This window comes from Babylonia areolata, chromosome 10, assembly GCF_041734735.1.
Source record: "Babylonia areolata isolate BAREFJ2019XMU chromosome 10, ASM4173473v1, whole genome shotgun sequence".
Taxonomy (NCBI): domain Eukaryota; kingdom Metazoa; phylum Mollusca; class Gastropoda; order Neogastropoda; family Buccinidae; genus Babylonia; species Babylonia areolata.
In genome coordinates this window covers 9,372,607-9,395,106 of record NC_134885.1, presented here as the reverse complement: position 1 = coordinate 9,395,106, position 22,500 = coordinate 9,372,607, and the positions used below count along the sequence as shown (strand labels likewise).

Below are 22,500 nucleotides of genomic sequence, written 5' to 3'. Positions count from 1 at the left end.
CATCCCAATGCTGACTGTCCTTAAAAAAAAATTTAAAAAAACCTCTTGGCAGAGAGAGTGGGGATGTAACTTGGACAAGACACTCTCCACTGTTATCAGAGCCTATTTGGGACAGCAGTTATCTTCCCTGCTGTTCTGATGGTCATAGTCGGACGCGACTGACTATCATACATATTTGTTGTATTTTCAAACGAACAATATCTTTGTTCCTGAAGAACTATTGATACGAACAAACATCGTCCAAACACACGCACACACACGAACACACACACATACTCTCTCTGTGTCTCTCTCTGTCTCTCTGTGTGTCTCTCTCCCTCTCTCTCTCTCTCTCTCTCTCTCTCTCTCTCTCTCTCATGCACGCGCGCTCACACACATACACACACAGAGGCGAGCGTGCGCGCCCGCTCGCACGCATACTCACTCAAACTCAGTCATACGCACACACACTGATGCACACAGAGATATCTGAGAAAGTATTTGATTGATCATTTTTATTTCAAAAGAGAACAGATAAAGCTAACTAAATAGTTGGAGGTGTGGGGGGGGGGGTTCTCTCTCTCTTTTTTTTTTTTTTATTTGTGTGTGTGTGTGTGTGTGTGTGTGTGTGTGTGTGTGTGTGTGTGTGTGTGTGTGTGTGCTTTGTTTTGTTTTTTGTTGTTGTTGTTTTTTTGTTGTTTGTTTTTTTGTTGTTGTTGTTGTTGTTTTGTCTCAGGGTGGGAAGCTTATGAGGGGGAAGGGGGGTGAGGGGTGTTGATTATAACTATCTGAATGAGAACTCAGCGCTCAGCCAACTCAGCTTATCTGCCGCAGAGAGAGAGAGACGCACATTGATTTCACAGTTTTATTCATCGACTCAAGCTAACGCAAGGGAGCTAACAGTGTGAAAGTGGCAACAATGTGATCAGAAAATAGTTACTTCCCATGTTCAGCTTTGCCAGTCCCGAAGTGATGATATTTTGGGCTGTGTTGATAATCTTTTGTCCTCTGAATGGACTTTTTTTTCTTTCTGTTCTTTTTTGTTTTGTTTTTTAAGACATATGAATAAATGTTATATTGAGGACTGTATCGCGGATTATAAAAGGGAGACTTCAAAGACTTTTTTTTTATTCACTCCGTTTTTCATCAGTACATACAAACGGAGTATGTATTTCTCTTTTTTCTCAAAACATTTCTCTCTGTGAAATTCGGGCTGCTCTCCCCAGGGAGAGCGCGTCGCTACATTGACAACGCCACTCACATTTTTTGGTATGTTTTCCTGCGTGCAGTTTTATTTGTTTTTCCTATCGAAGTGGAATTTTCTACGAGAATTTTGCCAGGGACAACCCTTTTGTTGCCGTGGGTTCTTTTACGTGTGCTAAGTGCATGCTGCACACGGGACCTCGGTTTATCGCCCCATCCGAATGACTAGAATGAGTATGACTGTCTTCATGGTGGAGGATCTTCTTCTTCTTCCTCGTTTGCCTCCCGTTAGATGAGCAGCCCGGTGTCCTCGATGAAGGCTGCCGTCCGTAGCAGCTCCTCCAGGGTGCCGTAAAGTTTGGCTTCCACTGCTGTCAGTGTTGGCCAGTACTTCCTCCTGGATGCTGCATGCGTTGTACAGTCTTGAAGGATGTGGTCGGTTGTCATTGGTCCCTCACCACAAGGGCACTCTCCACTTTGTCCAATGCCAAATTTTGTGTGCACGTGGTGGAGCAGGGGGTTGTGTCCAGTCCTCAGGCGGAAGATCTTGACCTGTTCCCGTCGTTCCAGCAAATGGTATCTGTCTTCTGTGTTATATTTGGGGTGCTGGAGGTGCCACTTTATTCCTTGCTGTGCCTTGATGATTGTCTTGATTTCATCGTATGACACCAGTTTGTTGGCCTGCTCCTTCTGTGCACCGTCTTTTGCCAGAATGTCCGCTTTTTCGTTGCCTCTGATGCCACAGTGTGCTGGTACCCATTGTATCACCACTTTCTCCACTCTGGCACTCAGGGCAACAAGGGCTGAAGTGAGATGGTTCTGTTCTTTGCAGCGGGAGTTCTTGAGGGCTTGGAGCACGGAGCATGGTGAGGGGTGAAAACGGTCATACACGTGAAAGCCCACTTGTGTGTACGAGTGAACGCGGGAGTCGCAGACCACGGACGAAGAAGAAGAATCAGTACAAAGAAGTCAATGCAAGCCGGGCTTTATTAGTTCATCACCCTCTTCTTGGGTGGGTGGGCGGGTGGATGGATGGATGGGTTGAATGATTTGACGGTAAGGTTGGGTGGGTGGGTGGGTGGGTTGGTTGGTTGGTGGATTGGTTGGATGGATGGATGATTGGATGGATGGATAGATGGATTTGACGGTTAGGTGGGTGTGTGGTTAGATGGATGGATGGATGGGTTGATGGATGGATGGATGGATGGATGGATGGGTGAATGGTTAGATGGATGGGTTGATGGATGGATGGATGAATGGATGGGTGAATGGTTAGATGGATGGGTTGATGGATGGATGGATGAATGGATGGGTGAATGGTTAGATGGATGGGTGGATGGATGGATGGATGAATGGATGGGTGAATGGTTAGATGGATGGGTTGATGGATGGATGGATGAATGGTTAGATGGATGGATGGATGGATGGGTGAATGGATGGATGGATGGATGGGTTGGGTAAGGTTGGGTGGGTGGGTGAGTTGGTTGGTTGCTTGGATGGATGGATGGATGGATGGACGGATGAATGGTGGGATGGTGGGATGGATGGTGGGATGGATGATTTGACAGTTAGGTTGGGTAGGTGGATGGATGGACGGATGGTTGGACGGACGAATGGATGGATGGATGGACGGATGGATGATGGGATGGATGATTTGACAGTTAGGTTGGGTGGGTGGATGGATGGATGGATGGACGGATGGATGGATGGAATGATTTGACGGTATGGATGGATGGATGGATGGAATGATTTAACGGTTAGGTTAGGTGGATGGGTGGATGGATGGATGGGTCGAAGGATTTGACGGTTAGGATGGATGGGGTGGATGGATTGATTGATTAATAGATAGATTGATTGATTAATTGATCGATCGATCAATGTTAAAGAAAGGCAAATGGAAACAAAAGAACTTCAGACAGGAAGGGAAAATGAAGTTTTAAAGGTAGCAAGATATCAGATTTCGGGAGTGGGTGGGGGGTGTTTGGGGTGGGGGGGGTAGGGGCGCTGTGGGGTGAAGGCAATTGGTGGTATGTGTGCCTGGGGGGCGGGGGGGGGGGGGGGGCAAAGGTGCTTTGCTTCATGTGGGGCAATTTTCCGGTTTATTTTTGTCTATTCTAGTAGTAGTAGTAGATGTTGTTGTTGTTGTTGTAGAAGGAGTGATGTTATCGTTCTTCGTAGTAGTAGTAGTAGTAGCAGTAGTACAGGTATTAGTATTGTTGTTGTTGTTGATATCATGACTATTATTATGACTATTATTACTATTGCTGTGTGTTGTTGTTGTTGTTGTTTTTTTTGGGGGGGGGTTTTTTTTGTTTTGGTTTTTTGTTTTTTTTGTTGTTGGTTTGTTTTTTGTCATTTTTTTTGTTTTTTATTGTTTTTCTTTTGTTTTTTGTTTCTAAATTATGATTATTATTGCTGTTGTTTTTGGGGTTTTTTTGTTTATTTGTTTTTAAATTAGTAGTAGTAGTAGTATCATTATCGTTATCGTTATCATTATCATTGCTGTTGTTTTTTCGTTTGTTGACTCACTTGTGTAAACAAAGTGAGTCTATGTTTTAACCCAGTGTTCGGTTGTCTGTGTGTGTGTGTGTCTCTGTGTCTGTGTGTCCGTGGTAAACCTTAACATTGACATTTTCTCTGTAAATACTTTGTCAGTTGACACCAAATTAGGCATAAAAATAGGAAAAATTCAGTTATATCCAGTAATCTTGTTTAAAACAATATTGCACCTCTGGGATGGGCACAAAAATATATATAAAAAAATGAAGCCTAATTATATGCAAACTGCATTTACTGTTATATCTATGTTGTTGTTTTTTTGTATTCTCTAAACTTGGCACTTTGATCTGATATTCTGACACAACAAGAGCAGTCATTATTATCATTTTTTGTTCAAACAGGAACTTCTTTTGCTAAGCATGGAAGTTTTATTTATTTTGCAAACGTTTTGGTGCAGATAGTAAAAAAGGGAAATTAATCTGTAATTAATGCTAGGGGACTTAATTTGCTTTAAACTGATCTTTCTCATCTTAAACATTACATTTTGAAATTATACTCAATACATAAAAAGCTTGTGTGTTTTACTCTCAGTGTACAGGGCTTTCACTATGTTCATTCGCCCAAGTGGTCTTTTTCAGAAAATACTAAAATCAATACGACGAGTGGACTTTACAGATCTGTTGGCTGAGCCCTGAAGGTCATGGTCAAAAATCAATTGTGTACACATATTTATACACAAAGCGCGTGCTCATATTCTTCGCGAACGCGAACGACGCCATTTTGTTTCAAGTTGTTGACCTGCCCGTTCAATCCTATATTCAATGGACAATACACAATAACATGTGATGGAAAGTTGGAGAAGGAGACCGTTAAATATTTATTCAGAGAAAGATTTGTGAACGCCTCATCACTTACTGGATTATGCCCCAAACTGCCATAAAAATATCCACAGAATCAGTCGGAATTCACAGTTAAAAATTGTAAACCATGCGAGTTAATACCCTTGAACTGATTACGATGAAACGAAAAAAATTCCAGTCTTGACTTTTCTCAAAATGAAGTCCTTTTCACTTCTTACGACGTTTAGAAGTACTTGTACTTGGCTCTACATGTTATTAGTTTAACAAAATACTCAATTTTCATATCAACTTTAAAACTATAAAACTAGAATGAACATTAAAGAGAAATTGAAGCGACTGTGTCGTACTACATTCCCGGCGGGTGTAACTAAACTTGTACATCTATTTAGATCTAGTGAAAACGGCTAAATGTTGCAGTGTGATTGCGGCGATAGCCATTAAAAAGAATTTTTTATTGTCCTTAAAGATTTTTTGAATGCCCAAGATACACCAGAATAATATGATTTAAACAGCGTTCTCACTGTGAATACCGCAATTGATTTATCGCCCTTAAATAAAAAAATAAAAAAAGTATGTTCAAATGTTAAATTTTAGAACTCCAGTTAAGGAGCCTCGATAGTGTAATGGATAAGGCAGTTTCTTCTCACCAAAACACGCGGGGTTCGAAGCTGGTTAGGACTTTTTTTTTTTTTTTTTTTTTTTAAACGCGAAGCTTTATAATAACAAATACAGAACACATTTTAACGATTAGATTTTTTTTTTAAGTGTATCACAAGTGAGTCTTGAAGGCCTTGCCTCTCTTGTTTTTAGATTATTATTATAATTAATCGAGCATTATCACTAGTAGTAGTAACAGCAACAGCAACAGCAGCGGCATAAGGTGAAGAATGACAAAATACATAAAGAAGGAAAAGTTCTCATTCTCGCTGCCTCGTACCATCCAAGTATGACTTGAAAAATGACGTTTTATTTCTTTCTTCTTCTTTTTTTTTCTAAAACCTTTCTTTTCTTTTCCTAAAAGCAAAAGCAAAAGCGGACTCCATACAATAAAGAACCAAGTGATTTTCAAATGAGAGGGGGGGGAGGTCTGGGGGGCGCTGGGGGGCGCTGGGGAGGGGGGAATGGCGAGGGAGAGGGGGGGGGGGTTCAGAGCGAGGGAAGAAAAAAACGATGGACAGAAGAAGTAAGGAATATTCAACATCATAATCATTTGAATGTTCATCAACATCAACAAAATAAAACAAACCCTATCAAGTCAACACCAAGAGAGAAAAAAATATAATAATAATAATAATAATAATAATATTAATACGGAGCAGTCGGACTAGTCACCAGATTGTCGTTTTGCTATTTTCATGATTGTTGTTTTAACCTCCTGACTATTTCAGGCGGTTGTGGCCTGTCCTGAGCCTGAAAATGGCTACCTGCTCTCGACGAGTCAGCTGGTAGTACGGGTCTGCTCTGTTTGTGGCGTGGATGCTGCTGCTTCCACTTGTTCTGCAGCTTGGTCTCAATGATGGTCCTGGATTCAGAGTAGCTGGTAGACCTGTCCATCTGCTCTTTCGTAGTACCTTCCTTTGCCAGGGAGTCAGCAGTCTCGTTTTCCAAGCACGTTACTCGAAGCTCCGTATCGGCGACACAGAGCAGTGCCCCTGCAGAACAGGCAGCCAGACAACAGAATATCTGCTGCAGTCCTGCCCGCCCCACCAAGCGCTCCGAGAGAAAACCTGGCCCGACCCAATCCCAGCGGCCCGGAAGCTCTACGGAGGACTGGAGGACCTGCGACGTACTGCCGCCTTCGTCGAGGAGACGGGGGAATCCATCTGATAAATGACGAACGAGACAACAACAACCTCCGGACTGCTGCAGACATATATAATCATGATTGTCAATGAAGGGCTGTCACATCACTGTGATGAAACTGAGTTCACAGGTCAGGATATTATCTGTCATCATTCTTTGTTTGGATTATTTCCTATTAATTTTATGAGATTACAATGACTTTGCTCAGCAAAATGAGTGAACAAAGAAGCAGTTACTGTACTCCAGGTTCGTGCCACATTGGTGTACCGTTTTTACTCCGCCTTATAGGCAGCCACACTACGTTTTCGGGTGGTGTACACGCTGGGTACTTTCATGTTTCTACTTAAGACTGATGGATTATGTGATTGTCAGTGTCTGTGTTCGATCTCTGCAAGTGATTCCACACAAAGGGGGCTTCAGACACTGGTAGATGTGAACAACAGTTGACTTGGGATACAGGAACGACCCCCGGCCTTCACTCACAATGGACAGCAGATAGCAGGATCTTCTTCTTCTTCTTCTTCTTCTTCTTCTTCTTCTTCTTCCTCCTCCTCCTCCTCCTCCTCCTCCTCCTCCTCTTCATTCGTGGGCTGCAACTCCCACGCTCACTCGTGTGTACGACCATACTCCGTTTTCGGAGGGGGTGGGGGGTGTTGCATGCTGAGTATGTTCTTCTTTCCATTACCCACCGAACGCTGACATGGATTACAGGATCTTTAACGTGCGTATTTGATCTTCTGCTTGCGTATACACGCGAAGGGGGTTCAGGCACTAACAGGTCTGCACATTATGTTGACCTGGGAGATCGGAAAAAAAAAATCTTCACCCGTTACCCACCAGGCGCTGTTACCGAGATTCGAACCTGGGACATTCAGATTGAAAGTCCAACGCTTTAACCACTCGGCTATTGCGCCCGTCAGATAGCAGGATTGAACACAGGACTCTCAGACTGAAATCCCACCTTGTCTTTTTCCGTTTGGCTGTGGCGCCCGTGTGTTTGGACAAGACTGACTGGTTGACTGAATACTTTCACGCCAGCAATGAAACAAATATATACCGCAAAATAAGACGAAGTGAACTGAAACTCTTTTTTTTTTTATAATAATTTTTTTTAACTGAATTTGTATATTATCATATTGTTATGTAATGTTATGTTATGGACGCACACACGTATACATACACACCACAGTCATCACCTCTTCCCATCGCCCCACGCCCCCACACCACAACCCCCACGTGCGCACACAGATGTACTACTCCTCACCCCACCCCCCCCAACCCCCCACCCCCCCCCCCCGGCCCCTCTCCCGCCCACATCCCCCCCCCCCCCCCCACTTCTCCCGCCTCCCCCGTCAAATATCACTTAGCAGTGACAAGACGTTATACTAAAGAAAGAAAGAAAAACAACAGTCAGACGAAGTTTCCCTCCTGCATTACATTACTTTACGATTATTACCCTAAATTGCACCGATTCAACTGAGTCAATATGCAGTCTGTTAATTAATGAGTACTCTTTTTTTTTCTTTTTTTCTTTTATTTCTTTTTTTTCGGTTTTTCTTTTCTTTTTCTTTTTTTCTTTTTTTTTTTTTTGGGGGGGTGGGGTTGTTTTGTTTTTTGTTTTGTTTTGTTTTGTTTTTGTTGTTGTTGTTGTTGTTTTTTTGGGGGTTGTTATTTTTGTTTGTTTGTTTGTTTGTTTGTTCGCGCCACTAACTATGTCACTCAATCGCTCAATAATTATCACCGCGTCGCACCTTCCACCTTTCTCATTATCTTCTTTTTGGGGATTAAACATAATTTGAATCCGAAAAGCAAAACTAAAACAACATTTTATTCACATATTGGAGCCGAAGCTTATGGTGTGCTCAGAAAAAAAAAAAAAAATTGTAGTGTAGCCTACACATTGAACACGTAACGTAACATCAACTGGACACAGCGGCAGTGTCATAGAAACAACGTCAAATTTTGAAGAAGAAGAAAAAAAAAAAAAAAGGAAGGAAGAAGAAGAAATCCTCTTCTTTTTTTTTTTATCATCGTCGCATCCTCCCAGTGCTGCCTGCTCCTCTCATGCATCTGCCGATCTCTCTCTGACAGCTTCCGCAGTAATGTACCACGTCTTTGAGGTTGTCCCAGAACAGAGGGATCAGGCAGCAGCACCTGTGTGCAGAGACAGTAACGTGCGTCCTGATAATTATCCACAACTCACAGCCACAGACGCAACCACCACCAACAACCATCACAATAACATGGACAGCAAAAGCGTCAGTGAATAGCGTCGCTGAGAAAAAAAAAAAAAAAAAACGGCAGCGACAATGACAACAACAACATAACTGACCGCAAAAGCGTCAATACTGACAACAGTAAGTGTGACAGTTGTAACGTCCTGACAACGATAACTGCAAATCACAACCACAGCAATAACACTCATAATAATAATAATAATAATAATAATAATAATAATAATTGGAATTGCGATTGGAATGAACTTCCTTTTTCGCTTCAAGTCTCCACACTCAGCTCTTTCAAGTCTGGCCTTAAAACCCACCTCTTCCCAAAATAGCCTCCCTTGCCTGCCCTTCCTTGTCTTTAATTTCTGCAGTATGCGTGTGAATGACTGGTGCGAAAGCGCTTTGATTTGTCTCTGCACAAGATCCAGCGCTATATAAATACCATTATTATTATTATTATTATTATTAATAATACATAGTTTTTCTATGGCGCGCTATCCAGCACCAATGCTGCTCAAAGCGCCTTACATCAAAGTCGACTATAAACATGTCTTAAAAAACATATCAACTGCTATCTGACAATGGAAAACATCCAGTGTGTTCATATGAATGCAAAAAGCACACTAAAGATTATAAAAGCTATGAAGTAAATACGGCTTAGATTAAAACAAAATGCATTTCATAGAACACACACACACACACACACACACACACACATCCACACACACACACACACACACACACACATCCACACACACACACACACACACACACACACACACACACACACACACACACACACACACACACACACACACACACACACACACAAAATGAATAATGACTTTGACAACAGCAGCGACAACAACAGAGCTGACAGCGAAAGCGTCAATAGATAATGACAATGTGTAAATGCATGTTTTGAACGTCGGTCATATTCATGTTTTCATTATTATGCAGCGCTATTCAGCTTTTTTTTTTTCTTTTTTCTTTTTTTTTTTTTTTTTTTTTTTTTTTTTTTTTACATGGAAAAACACTTTATGACTTAAGAGCATTAGTAGTAGCGAGAGTTGTTGTTGTTGTTGTTTCTATTACTGTTATCGTCATCATCATCATCATTATAGTAGTAGTAGTAGTAGTAGTAGTAAGTATTGTTGTTGTTGTTTTTTATTGTTGTTATCATCATCATCACCATCATCATCATCATCTATAGCAGCAGCAGCAGTAGCAGTAGCAGCACCGAGCAACAGTAGCAGCAGTAGTAATAGCAGTGACAACAACAACAACAACAACAACAGCAGCAGCAGCAACAACAACAGCAGCAACACCAGCAGCAACAACAACAACAACACCAGCAACAAAAACAACAACACCAGTAGCAACAACAACACCAGCAACAACAACAACAACAGCAGCAGCAGCAGCAACAACAACAACACCAGCAACAACACCACCGGCAACAAAAACAACAACAACAACAACACCAGTAACAACACCAGCAGCAAAAACAACAACACCAGTAGCAACAACAACAACAAAAACAACAACAACAGCAGCAACAACAGCAACAACAACAACAACACCAGCACACAAAAAAAACAACACCAGTAGCAACAACAACAACACTAGTAACAACAACAGCAGCAGCAGCAGCAACAAGAGTAACAACAGCAGTAGTAGCAATAGTAGCAGCAGCAACAACATCAGCAACAGTAGCAGCAGTTAGCAACAGCAGCAGCAAGCAACAGTAGTAGCAGCAGCAACAACAACAACAACAGCACCAGTCGCAGTAGCAGCAGCAAATAACAGCAACAGCAGCAGCAACAACAACAGCAGCAGCAGCAGCAGCAGCAGCAACAGCAGTAGCGGCAGCAGTACTATGTCTGTATAATAGTCAGTCGTGTCCGACAATGACCATCAGAACAGCAGTGGAGTCAACTGCTGTCCCGACAATCTAGGATAGAAATTAATTATAGTGAAGAGTGTCTTGCCCCAGGTTACACCCCCCAACTCTCTCGGCCAAGAGGGTTTTAGGACAGTCGCTGTGGGGATGGTTCCCAAAGGCACCAACTGGCCCCTCAAGGCTGAAGCACTAAGAACCAGTGCAATTTTGCCTCCTAGTTTGAGAGTCAGTCATAGTCCTTCACCAAAGACTAAACTGTAAATGACGTCCCATTGCAATGGAGAAACCATTGATCATACAGCTCTCACTTTGCTACTGCCACAGCTGTAAGCTGATGTCATTCTGTGATACAAGTAGCAGCAGTATCATCTGCCACAGCTGTAAGCTGATGTCAATCTGTGATACAAATAGCAGCAGTATCATCTGCCCCAGCTGTAAGCTTGTCATTCTGTGATACAAGTAGCAGCAGTATCATCTGCCCCAGCTGTAAGCTGATGTCAATATGTGATACAAGTAGCAGCAGTATCATCTGCCACAGCTGTAAGCTGATGTCAATCTGTGATACAAATAGCAGCAGTAGTATCATCTGCCCCAGCTGTAAGCTTGTGCCAGTCTGTGATACAAGTAGCAGCGGTATCATCTGTATCATAATATAATAATAATAATAATAATAATAATAATAATAATAATGGATTCTTATATAGCACACTATCCAGAAATCTGCTCTAGGTGCTGTACAAAAACGCTTTGTTAACATAAAACATTACATCTATGTTACATACACACACCAAAATATGACTACACACACACACACACACACACACACACACACACACACACACACACACACACACACACACACACACTGCGTACATACATTTTGACAATACATGTGTATCGAACAGCTACCCTAACACATACGCACACACATAGGCAGGCACAAACTTACACGCGCACACAATACACATTCATATACATGCATGTAGTTATTTATGTACACATACATATGTATACATACATAGTCAAGCACAGCTAACGCAAAGGAAGTGGACGTGCCACAATTGAACATACTGCTGGGGGAAAAAAGGGAGTTTTGATATAAACTACCACTTACGCAGCGAAGACCAAGGAGCAAGCGACCAGCTTAGCCCTCATGCCCACTTCCTTCTCTGTGGTGGTGGTGGTCACTGCTTGGCAGAACGGACACTGGACATTGACGGGGACGGGGGACATGGCGCAGGTCATGTTGGGAGGCAGACCCATGGCCACCTGTGTGGTCACCACTCCTGGAACTGTCGCCAACATTGTGTGCTGAGGGTCCCGGGTTCGAATCTCGGTCAAGGCGCCTAGTGGGTAAAGGGCGGAGATTTTTCCGATCTCCTAGGTCAATAATATACCTATGTGCAGACCTGCTTGTGCCTCAACCACCTTCGTGTGTATATGCAAGCAAAAGATCAAATACGCACGTTAAAGATCCTGTAATCCATGTCAGCGGTCGGTGGGTTATGGAAACAAGAATATACCCAGCATGCACACCCCCAGAATACGGAGTATGGTTGCCTACATGGCGGGGTAAAAACGGTCATACACGTAAAAGCCCACTCGTGTGCATACGAGTGAACTTGGGAGTTGCGACCCACGAATGCAGAAGATCTGAAAGCATGTTGTGTCGTTCTGATGAAATGACGACAGATTTTTTTTTTTTTTTTTTTTTTTTTCTGACACGGTGAGCGCGCTTTACCGGCGAGTTGATAAAAGAATCTGTTGACATTTCATTTATTCATTTGATAACATAATTGTACCGTCTTGCTATTTCAAAGTAGGGTAAATAACAGTGAAAAATAAGCGTAAAGTTATTGAGGATAAAGTAATAGAGGTAAAGTTATGGGGTGAAGTTATAGCAGAGAGATCCTGAACAGATAATATGGGGTGAATTTATAGCAGAGAGATCCTGAACAGAGATTATGGGGTGAAGTTTTTGCAGTGAGATCCTGGACAGAGATCATGGGGTGAATTTATAGCAGAAAGATCCTGAACAGAGACCATGGGGTGAATTTATAGCAGAGAGATCCTGAACAGAGATTATGGGGTGAAGTTATAGCAGAGAGATCCTGAACAGAGATTATGAGGTGAATTTATGGCGGTGAGATCCTGGACAGAGACCATGGGGTGAATTTATAGCAGAGAGATCCTGAACAGAGATTATGGGGTGAAGTTATAGCAGAGAGATCCTGAACAGAGATTATGAGGTGAATTTATGGCGGTGAGATCCTGAACAGAGGTTATGGGAGACGTTATAGCAGTGAGATCCTGAACAGAGATTATGGGTGAAGTTATAGCAATGAGATCCTGGACAGAGGTTATGCGGTGAACTTACAGCAGTGAGATCCTGAACAGATATCATGGGGTGAAGTTATAGTAGAGAGTTCCTGAACAGAGATCATGGTGCGAAGTTATAGCAGAGAGATCCTGAACAGAGATTATGGGGTGAATTTATAGCAGAGAGATCCTGAACAGAGGTTATGGGTGAAGTTATAGCAGTGAGATCCTGAACAGAGATCATGGGGTGAAGTTATAGCAGAGAGATCCTGAACAGATAATATGGGGTGAATGTATAGCAGAGAGATCCTGAAGAGAGATCTTGGGGTGAATTTATAGCAGAGAGATCCTGAACAGAGGTTATGGGTGAAGTTATAGCAGTGAGATCCTGAACAGAGATCATGGGGTGAAGTTATAGCAGGGAGATCCTGGACAGAGATCATGGGGTGAAGTTATAGCAGTGAGATCCTGAACAGAGATCATGGGGTGAAATTATAGCAGAGATCCTGAACAGAGATTATGGGTGAAGCTATAGCACAGAGATTCTGAACAGATATTATGGGATGATGTTATAGCAGAGAGATCCTGAACAGATAATATGGGGTGAAGTTATGGCAGTGAGATCCTGGACAGAGATCATGGGGTGAAGTTATAGCAGTGAGATCCTGAACAGAGATTATGGGTGAAGCTATAGCACAGAGATCCTGAACAGAGATCATGGGCTGAAGTTATAGCAGAGAGATCCTGGACAGAGATCATGGGGTGAACTTATAGCAGAGAGATCCTGAACAGAGATTATGGGTGAAGTTATAGCAGAGAGATCCTGGACAGAGATCATGGGGTGAACTTATAGAAGAGAGATCCTGAACAGAGATTATGGGTGAACTTATAGCAGTGAGATCCTGAACAGAGATTATGGGTGAAGTTATAGCAGAGACATCCTGAACAGAGGTTATGGGTGAAGTTATAGCAGTGAGATCCTGAACAGAGATCATGGGGTGAAGTTATAGCAGAGAGATCCTGAACAGATAATATGGGGTGAATGTATAGCAGAGAGATCCTGAAGAGAGATCTTGGGGTGAATTTATAGCAGAGAGATCCTGAACAGAGGTTATGGGTGAAGTTATAGCAGTGAGATCCTGAACAGAGATCATGGGGTGAAGTTATAGCAGGGAGATCCTGAACAGATAATATGGGGTGAAGTTATAGCAGTGAGATCCTGAACAGAGATCATGGGGTGAAATTATAGCAGAGATCCTGAACAGAGATTATGGGTGAAGCTATAGCACAGAGATTCTGAACAGATATTATGGGATGATGTTATAGCAGAGAGATCCTGAACAGATAATATGGGGTGAAGTTATGGCAGTGAGATCCTGGACAGAGATCATGGGGTGAAGTTATAGCAGTGAGATCCTGAACAGAGGTTATGGGTGAAGTTATAGCAGTGAGATCCTGAACAGAGATCATGGGGTGAAGTTATAGCAGGGAGATCCTGGACAGAGATCATGGGGTGAACTTATAGCAGAGAGATCCTGAACAGAGATTATGGGTGAAGTTATAGCAGAGAGATCCTGGACAGAGATCATGGGGTGAACTTATAGAAGAGAGATCCTGAACAGAGATTATGGGTGAACTTATAGCAGTGAGATCCTGAACAGAGATTATGGGTGAACTTATAGCAGAGACATCCTGAACAGAGATTATGGGTGAAGCTTTAGCAGAGAGATCCTGAACAGATGTTATGGGGTGAAGTAATAGCAGAGAGATCCTGAACAGATAATATAGGGTGAAGTTTTTGCAGAGAGATCCTGAACAGAGATTATGGGTGAAGTTATAGCAGGGAGATCCTGAACAGATAATATGGGGTGAAGTAATAGAAGAGAGATCCTGAACAGAGATTATGGGTGAAGTTATAGCAGGGAGATCCTGGACAGAGATTATGGGTGATGTTATAGCAGAGAGATCCTGAACAGATATTATGGGTGAAATTATAGCAGTGAGATCCTGAACAGAGATTATGGGGTGAAGCTATAGCAGAGAGATCCTGGACAGAGATCATGGGGTGAACTTATAGCAGAGAGATCCTAAACAGAGATTATGGGTGAAGTTATAGCAGAGAGATCCTGAACAGAGACTATGGGGTGAAGTTATAGCAGAGAGATCCTGAACAGAGATTATGGGTGAAGTTATAGCAGTGAGATCCTGAACAGAGATGATGGGGTGAAGTTATAGCAGAGAGATCCTGGACAGAGATCATGGGTGAAGTTATAGCAGAGAGATCCTGAACAGATATTATGGGGTGAAGTAATAGCAGTGAGATCCTGAACAGAGATCATGGGGTGAAGTAATAGCAGTGAGATCCTGGGCAGAGATTATGGGTAAAGTTATAGCAGGGAGATCCTGAACAGAGGTTATGGGTGAAGTTATAGCAGTGAGATCCTGGACAGAGATTATGGTGTGAAGTAATAGCAGTGAGATCCTGGACAGAGATTATGGGTGAAGTTATAGCAGAGACATCCTGAACAGAGATTATGGGTGAAGTTATAGCAGTGAGATCCTGGACAATGATTCCCACCCTCTCAATCACACACACACACACACACACACACACACACACACACACACACACACACACACACACGAACCCCACCCCCACCACCACCCCCCGCCGCCATCACCACCACCACTACCACCCCCGCACACGCATAGAGACAACGCCCTCCGCCCCCCTCCCCTCCCACCCTCACCCCCCCCCCCCCCCCCCCCCCCCCCCCCCCCCCCCCCCCCCGTCCCCCCCCCCCCTCTCCCTCCCCAACCCCAACGCAAGCCTTTTTCTCATCCACGGTTTGAACACACACACACACACACACAGATACACACACACACACACACACACACACACACACACACACGCACGCACGCACGCACGCACACGCACATACACACACACACACACACACACACACACACACACACACACACACACACACACACACACACACACACACACACACACACACACAAACAAACACACACACACACACACACACACACACACACAAACACACACACACACACACACACACACACACACACACACACACACACACACACACACACACACACACACACACACACACACAAGACGAAACACCGCCACCACGGGAATCGAACCCTCTCTCCGCACTGACCTGACTGACCAACAGGCTGCTGGGTCATGATGCCGGTCATCCCGAACTGACTGTACTGGTTCATGGTGTTCAAGGTCTTCGTGGTGCCAGAAACGCTGCAGAGCGATAAAGCAGACCTGAAACAGTCCGTTTGTTCAGCTTCAGCTTCAGTTTCAGTTTCACTTTCTCAAGGAGGCGTCACGGTGTTGACCGACGGTTTTCAGTTTCAGTTTCAGTAGCTCAAGGAGGCATCACTACGTTCGGACAAATCCATATACGCTACACCACATCTGCCAAGCAGATGCCTGACCAGCAGCGTAACCCAACGCGCTTAGTCAGGCCTTGAGAAGAAGAAAAAAAGGTGAATAAATAATAGATACGCTTACATAAATAAATATGTACGTTGACCGACGGATGAGTAGGCAGGCAGGCTTATCTGTCGGTGTGTGTCCTCATATGGGAGAAGAGGCCGATTCTGGATGCGCACCACTTCCCACAGATATTGCAAGGGAAAACGTTATCCGACATTAGCCTGGTTGCCTGACCAGCACAGGTGACTTTTTTTTTTTTTAGTGAAGAGGAGTTGTGCAGTCCCTTCCCCACTCTCTCGCCTACCGACGCTCACAGTCCCACAGGTGCAGATACTGCCACGTGTAGAACGGCCTCGGCAGGTGCAGGTTTTTTTTTCTTCGGAGTTCCGTCTCCTATGAGGACTTCCAGCCAAGGATAAGAGCTCCCCTTGCCCTTTGGTCATCCTCTTCCGCCTTCACAGCCGTTGGAAAAGGTTTCCTCACCCGCCTGGTCCGTTGTTGGGGAACTTCACATGCGGCAGGTAGTACTGGGTTACATGGTACCAGTAGCAAGGGCTATGCCCCTGACCTGACCCACGAGGCGTCACACATTACACCGTAATTATCTGCCAGGCAGATGCCTGACCAGAAGCATTACCTAACGCGCTACGTCAGGGTTTTAATGCTATGCATGTATATTTGTGTGCTTAACAGAGTGGATTTCTGCTAGAGAATTTTGCCAGAGGAGAACTTTTTTTTTTTTCGCCGTTGGTTCCAATCCTGCTACTGTCAACTGCGGCGCATCAGTTCCATCCGGAAATATCTGTCCATTGACGCAACATCTAAACTTTTTGGTTTCTCTCATTCTCTTTCGCTTTCACTACTGTAACTATCTATTGTCTGGTTTGCCTGCTTCATCCATTCAGTCCCTTCAGCGCATACAAAACTCAGAAAGAACAGATCTGAACACATCACTCCTATTTTGCAACATCTCCACTGGCCCCCTGTCTCACACAGAATAAAATACAAGATCAGCACTCTATGTTATAAATGTATTCACAAATCTCCCCCTTCTGCGGCTGCATTCACCTCTACACTCCATCTCGCTCACTACGATCGGCTTCGGATCCACTCTGTTTACGCATACCCAGATTCAAACACTCGACTGTTGGCCGCCGTTCTTTCTCTGTTTACGGACCTTACAATTGGAATGAACGTCTTCTTTCGCTTCGTCAAGTCTCTACACTCAGCTCTTTCAAGTCTGGCCTTAAAACCCACCTCTTCCCAAAATAGCCTTCCTTACTTGCCTCTTCCTTGTCTTCAGTTTCTCCAGTTTTAGAGTTATGCAAACGTGTGAATGACTAATTCGAAAGCGCTTTGATTTGTCTCTGCACAAGATTCAGCGCTATATAAATACCATTATTATTATTATGATTATTATTATCATTATTTATTTTTCAGTGTGCTAAGTGCGTGCTGCATGCACACGAGACCTCGGTTCATCGTCCTATCTGTACGACTAGACATTCAGTCTGATTTTCCAAACTTGGGAGAGAGAGTAAGAGCGGGAATCGATCCCACACGCTCATGAGCACTGTATTGGCAGAAAAGTGTCTTAACCCTTTCACTGCCAGTCAGCTTCGAGTGTATCATTCCTTTACGCTATAGACACAGAAAAAAAAATGGGCATCTAAGAATCGCCGGTGATTCATCTGTGATGTGTAGAAAACAATTACTGCCTCGTCCTATCATCGAAAACTAAGAGCAATAGGCCATGATCTGGTTGCCATTTCAGTGACATGGGTGCTCTTCTGGCCGGTGCTGAAATGTGACATTGGCAGTGAAGGGGTTAACCATACTGCCACCTTCCACAAATCATATACGAACACGTGTGTGCACACTCAAGTACACCAAACAAACGTGTCCTGGTATTCAAGAGCCCAATGGAAAAAGCGTGGTCAAGGAGGTCACTTTGAGTGTCCGCACTGACTGAAACTGGTGCAGACGGCAGAATGGTGTATAATCAACAACCATCTACCTGAAGATCTAGTCATCAGCCCCATCCACGTGTAATATGCGGCTTCTGTTCAAACGTGTGTATGAGAGAGAGAGAGAGAGAGAGAGAGAGTGTGTGTGTGTGTGTGTGTGTGTGTGTGTGTGTGTGCGTGCGTGCGTGCATGTGTGAGTATGCACAAGTTTTTGTATTGATATACACATGTGTGTATCCTAATTTCTACTGTATCTGTGTCTGTGTATGATTTTCGATTTATGTTCGTACCTTGTTATGTACTATCCCGCGGTGTGTTTGGTTGGTAGTGCCGGTGCTGTGACTGCGAGAAACAGTTGTCTTTTTTACAGTCGTCTTATCAAGGCTAATCATCCTTGTGATCACAACGTGAGGAACTCGTGCCTGTCACAAGTTCTTTCGCGCAACTTGGCGTGATTCAGCACGCACACGATCTGCGCCCTGGGTTTCATAGACCCAACTGGAACGCGCGCACACACACACGCGCACACACACACACACACACACACACACACACACACACACACGCACGCACGAATGCACACACACACACACACACACACACACACACACACACACACACGCATACATGCACACAAGAGAGAACGGGCGCACGCACGCACGCATGCACGCACGCGCGCGCACAGCACATACACACGAACGCGAGCGCAAACTCTCTCTCTCTCTCTCTCTCTCTCTCTCTCTATCACACACACACACACACACACACACACACACACACACACACACACACACACACACACACTTATCACGAGTGTCTGGGTTGCATTTTTTTTAAAACATCACATTGTCCTCTTCAATAACAGCTGATCAGCTGATAAAGAACGGAGCCCAACTCTTCCCACGATTATCTGACTTTGAAAGAAAAAAAACAACACGATAATCGCCACACACACACACACACACACACACACACACACACACACACACACACACACACACACACACACACACTACTGATGTTTTTTAAGCATCTCACGTTGTATCACTCCACGACTGCCAGGCATAGTATGATGATATACTTATAACGGGAGACTACAGTTGTATTGTACTGCATCGTGTTGAATTGCATTGTATTGTATAGTGTAGTTGCATTCTATTGTATATGTTGTATCGTATCGTATCGTATCGTATTTTATTGTGTTTTTTTCTATTGTACCTTGTCGTATCGTATTGTATCGTAATATATTGTATTGTATCGTATCGTATCGTATCGTATTGTATTGTATTGTATTTTATATTGTATTTTGTCGTATCGTTTCGTGTTGTGTTGTATTGTATTTTCTGTTGTATCGTATCGTTTCGTATCGTATTGTATTGTATTGTATTTTGTATTGTGTCGTATCATATAGTATTGTAATGTATTGTACTGTATTGCATTTTGTATAGTATCGTATCGTATTGTATTATATTTTGTTTCGTATCGTATTGTATTTTATTATATTGAATTGCATTGCATCGCATTATATCGCATAACATTGTATTCTATTGAACTGAGTTGTATTGTTTCACATTTTGTCACAACATATTTCTCTGTTTGAAATACACGGGCTGCTCAACCCAGGGAGAGCGCGTCGCTACAGGACACAGCGCTATGCTTGTAAAGGGATATTAAAGTGAATTATTCTGCCTAGTTTTATGTTACATTCAACTTTTTGCGGGTGAAAAAAACAACAACAACAACAACAATTGCTGCTTATCAAATTGCAGTGACTGAAACAGATTTTCAAGAAAATCGTTTCGGATCAAAGTGATGACGGAAGGCTGTAGGCTATATTCTACATACGAATACGAATACAGACACGAATACACAAACTTTGTATTCTATACTTAGGTCTACTTATGTAGACAAAAGCTGGAATCCTTCGCTAAATTTAATCATAATACAGTCGTTATGCAACATCTAGACTTGTCGTGTCTCTCATTCTCTCTCGCCTTGACTACTGTAACTCTCTATTGTCTGGTTTGCCTGCTTCATCCATTCAGTCCCTTCAGCGCATACAAAACTCTGCTGCCCGACTCGTCCTCAGAAAGAAAAGATCTGAGAACATCATTCCTCTCTTGCAACATCTCCGCTGGCTACCTGCCTCACACAATATAAAGTACAAGATCAGCACTCTATGTTATAAAATTATTCACAAATCTACCCCTTCCTATCTCTGTGGCTGTCTTCACCTCTACACTCCATCTCGCTCACTGCGATCGGCTTCGGATCCACTCTGTTTACACATACCCAGATTCAAACACTCGACTGTTGGCCGCCGTTCTTTCTCTGTCTCTGGACCTTGCAGTTGGAATGAACCTCCTCTTTCTCTTCGTCAGGTCTCCGCACTCAGCTCTTTCAAGTCTGATCTTAAAACCCACCTCTTCCCAAAATAGCCTCCCTTCCCTGCCTTTTCCTTGTCTTCAGTTTTTCCAGTTTTAGAGTTATGCATGTGTGTCAATGACTGGTGCGAAAGCGCTTTCATTTGTCTCTGCACAAGATTCAGCGATATATAGATATAATAATAAGAATACTCATGACTGAGAAGTTTTTTATTTTATTGGCGACTTTTTTTTTCTTTGTTTAACATTCGTGCTTGAAACACAGATATTTAGTTGAAAGGATGACAGGCTGATTTAGCATGTGTTTTTGTTATTGTTGTTGTTTATTTTAATCAGATGTTTAATGAAGAAAGAATGTTTCCTGATTCAACAAACATAAAAGACAGAGACACAGACATACACACACACACACACACACACGCGCGCACACACACACAGAGAGGTACGTAGACAGATATAGACAGAGGAATATCAAAGGTCTCATAACTTTTTAGCGGCAATGAATTCATATATACTTTGACAGATACAGAGATACGGAGAGACAGACAAAGTCAAAGACAGACAGACAGACAGAGTCAGAGAGACAGACAGAGAGACAAGAAAAGAACAAATGTTTTAATTGCGTATAGGCCTGTGACCCGTAGCATCTTTTTCTTTTTCTTTGCTTTCTGCTTGTAATTTACTTTGTTGTTTTCCAACCGAAGTGGATTTTTCTACAGAATATTGCCAGGGATATCCCATTTTGTTGCCTTGGGTAGTTTTTCTTTTACGTGCGCTAAGTTGCATGCTGCACACGGTACCCCGGTTTATCGTCTCATCCGAATGACTAGCATCCAGACCACCACTCAAAAGTCTAGTAGTGGAGGGGTAGAAAATACTGGCGACGCGACTAGGAGATTCGAACCAGTGTGTTCAGATTCTCTCGCTTTCTAGTTGGACGCGTTGCCTCAGGCTGACACTCCTGTTTATTTAACTACTGTTTTCGAGAATCTAACATCAGAAGTGTGCGTTGTTCAGCTGCATAAAAGAGGGAGACAGACAGACAGAGAGACAGACAGATACAGAGAATGACCTAAAGACCTTTAATCGGCTTGGTGCTGATTATTAATCGGCTGAAGCGATGAATCTATGTCTGTGTCGCAATGACCCAAACATGAACGGCTTGTCAAGATATCATCCCAATCGGATGACACAAACATTATGATTGTCTGCCTCTCTTTTTTACTACCACTGTCTCTTATTGCCATTGACCTCGGCACCCCACACGACAAGCTAATCTGCATACGCATCGAAAATGGCGTTGCAGGCGATACAAGTGGAAATTTTTGGAGCAAACTTAATCACGACAGTGGCTTTCCACCGCTGCTGAAGTGAGTAAAATGCTTCTTCTTCTTCTTCTTCTGCGATCACTCGTATGCACACGAGTGGGCTTTTACGTGTATGACCGTTTTTACCCCGCCATGTAGGCAGCCATACTCCGTTTTCGGGGGGGGGGGTGCATGCTGGGTATGTTCTTGTTTCCATAACCCACCGAATGCTGACATGGATTACAGGATCTTTAACGTGCGTATTTGATCTTCTGCTTGCATATACACACGAAGGGGGTTCAGGCACTAGCAGGTCTGCACATATGTTGACCTGGGAGATCGTAAAAATCTCCACCCTTTACCCACCAGGCGCCGTCACCGTGATTCGAACCCGGGACCCTCAGATTGACAGTCCAACGCTTTAACCACTCGGCTATTGCGCCCGTCATTAAAATGCTTCAAACTGAAGGTTTCCACATCGACGAGGATAATGAAGACGTTGAATAAAGTATCTGCAGTGAAGAAAGCTACCAGCAAGAAGGTACTGACAGTTACTCAGCTTTTGAG

General features: G+C 43.4%; 1 protein-coding gene across 2 annotated transcripts in view; it reads right to left on the bottom strand.

Moving 5' to 3' along the window:
- Positions 1-7,677: 7,677 nt before the first annotated feature.
- The window catches only part of LOC143286434 (lipopolysaccharide-induced tumor necrosis factor-alpha factor homolog), a 17,636-nt gene continuing 2,813 nt past the window's right edge, over positions 7,678-22,500 (bottom strand). The window contains exons 1-4 of one of the 2 annotated variants that reach the window (XM_076593999.1): positions 18,533-18,620; positions 15,986-16,101; positions 11,587-11,764; positions 7,678-8,498 (exon numbers count right to left, since the gene is read on the bottom strand). In XM_076593999.1, coding sequence (XP_076450114.1) covers positions 8,372-8,498; positions 11,587-11,764; positions 15,986-16,049 — 369 coding nt within the window. In that variant the 5' untranslated portion in view covers positions 16,050-16,101; positions 18,533-18,620 and the 3' untranslated portion in view covers positions 7,678-8,371. Of the gene's footprint in view, positions 8,499-11,586; positions 11,765-15,985; positions 16,102-18,532; positions 18,621-22,500 lie in introns of those variants that run through there. The other variant, XM_076593998.1, reaches the window with a different exon arrangement.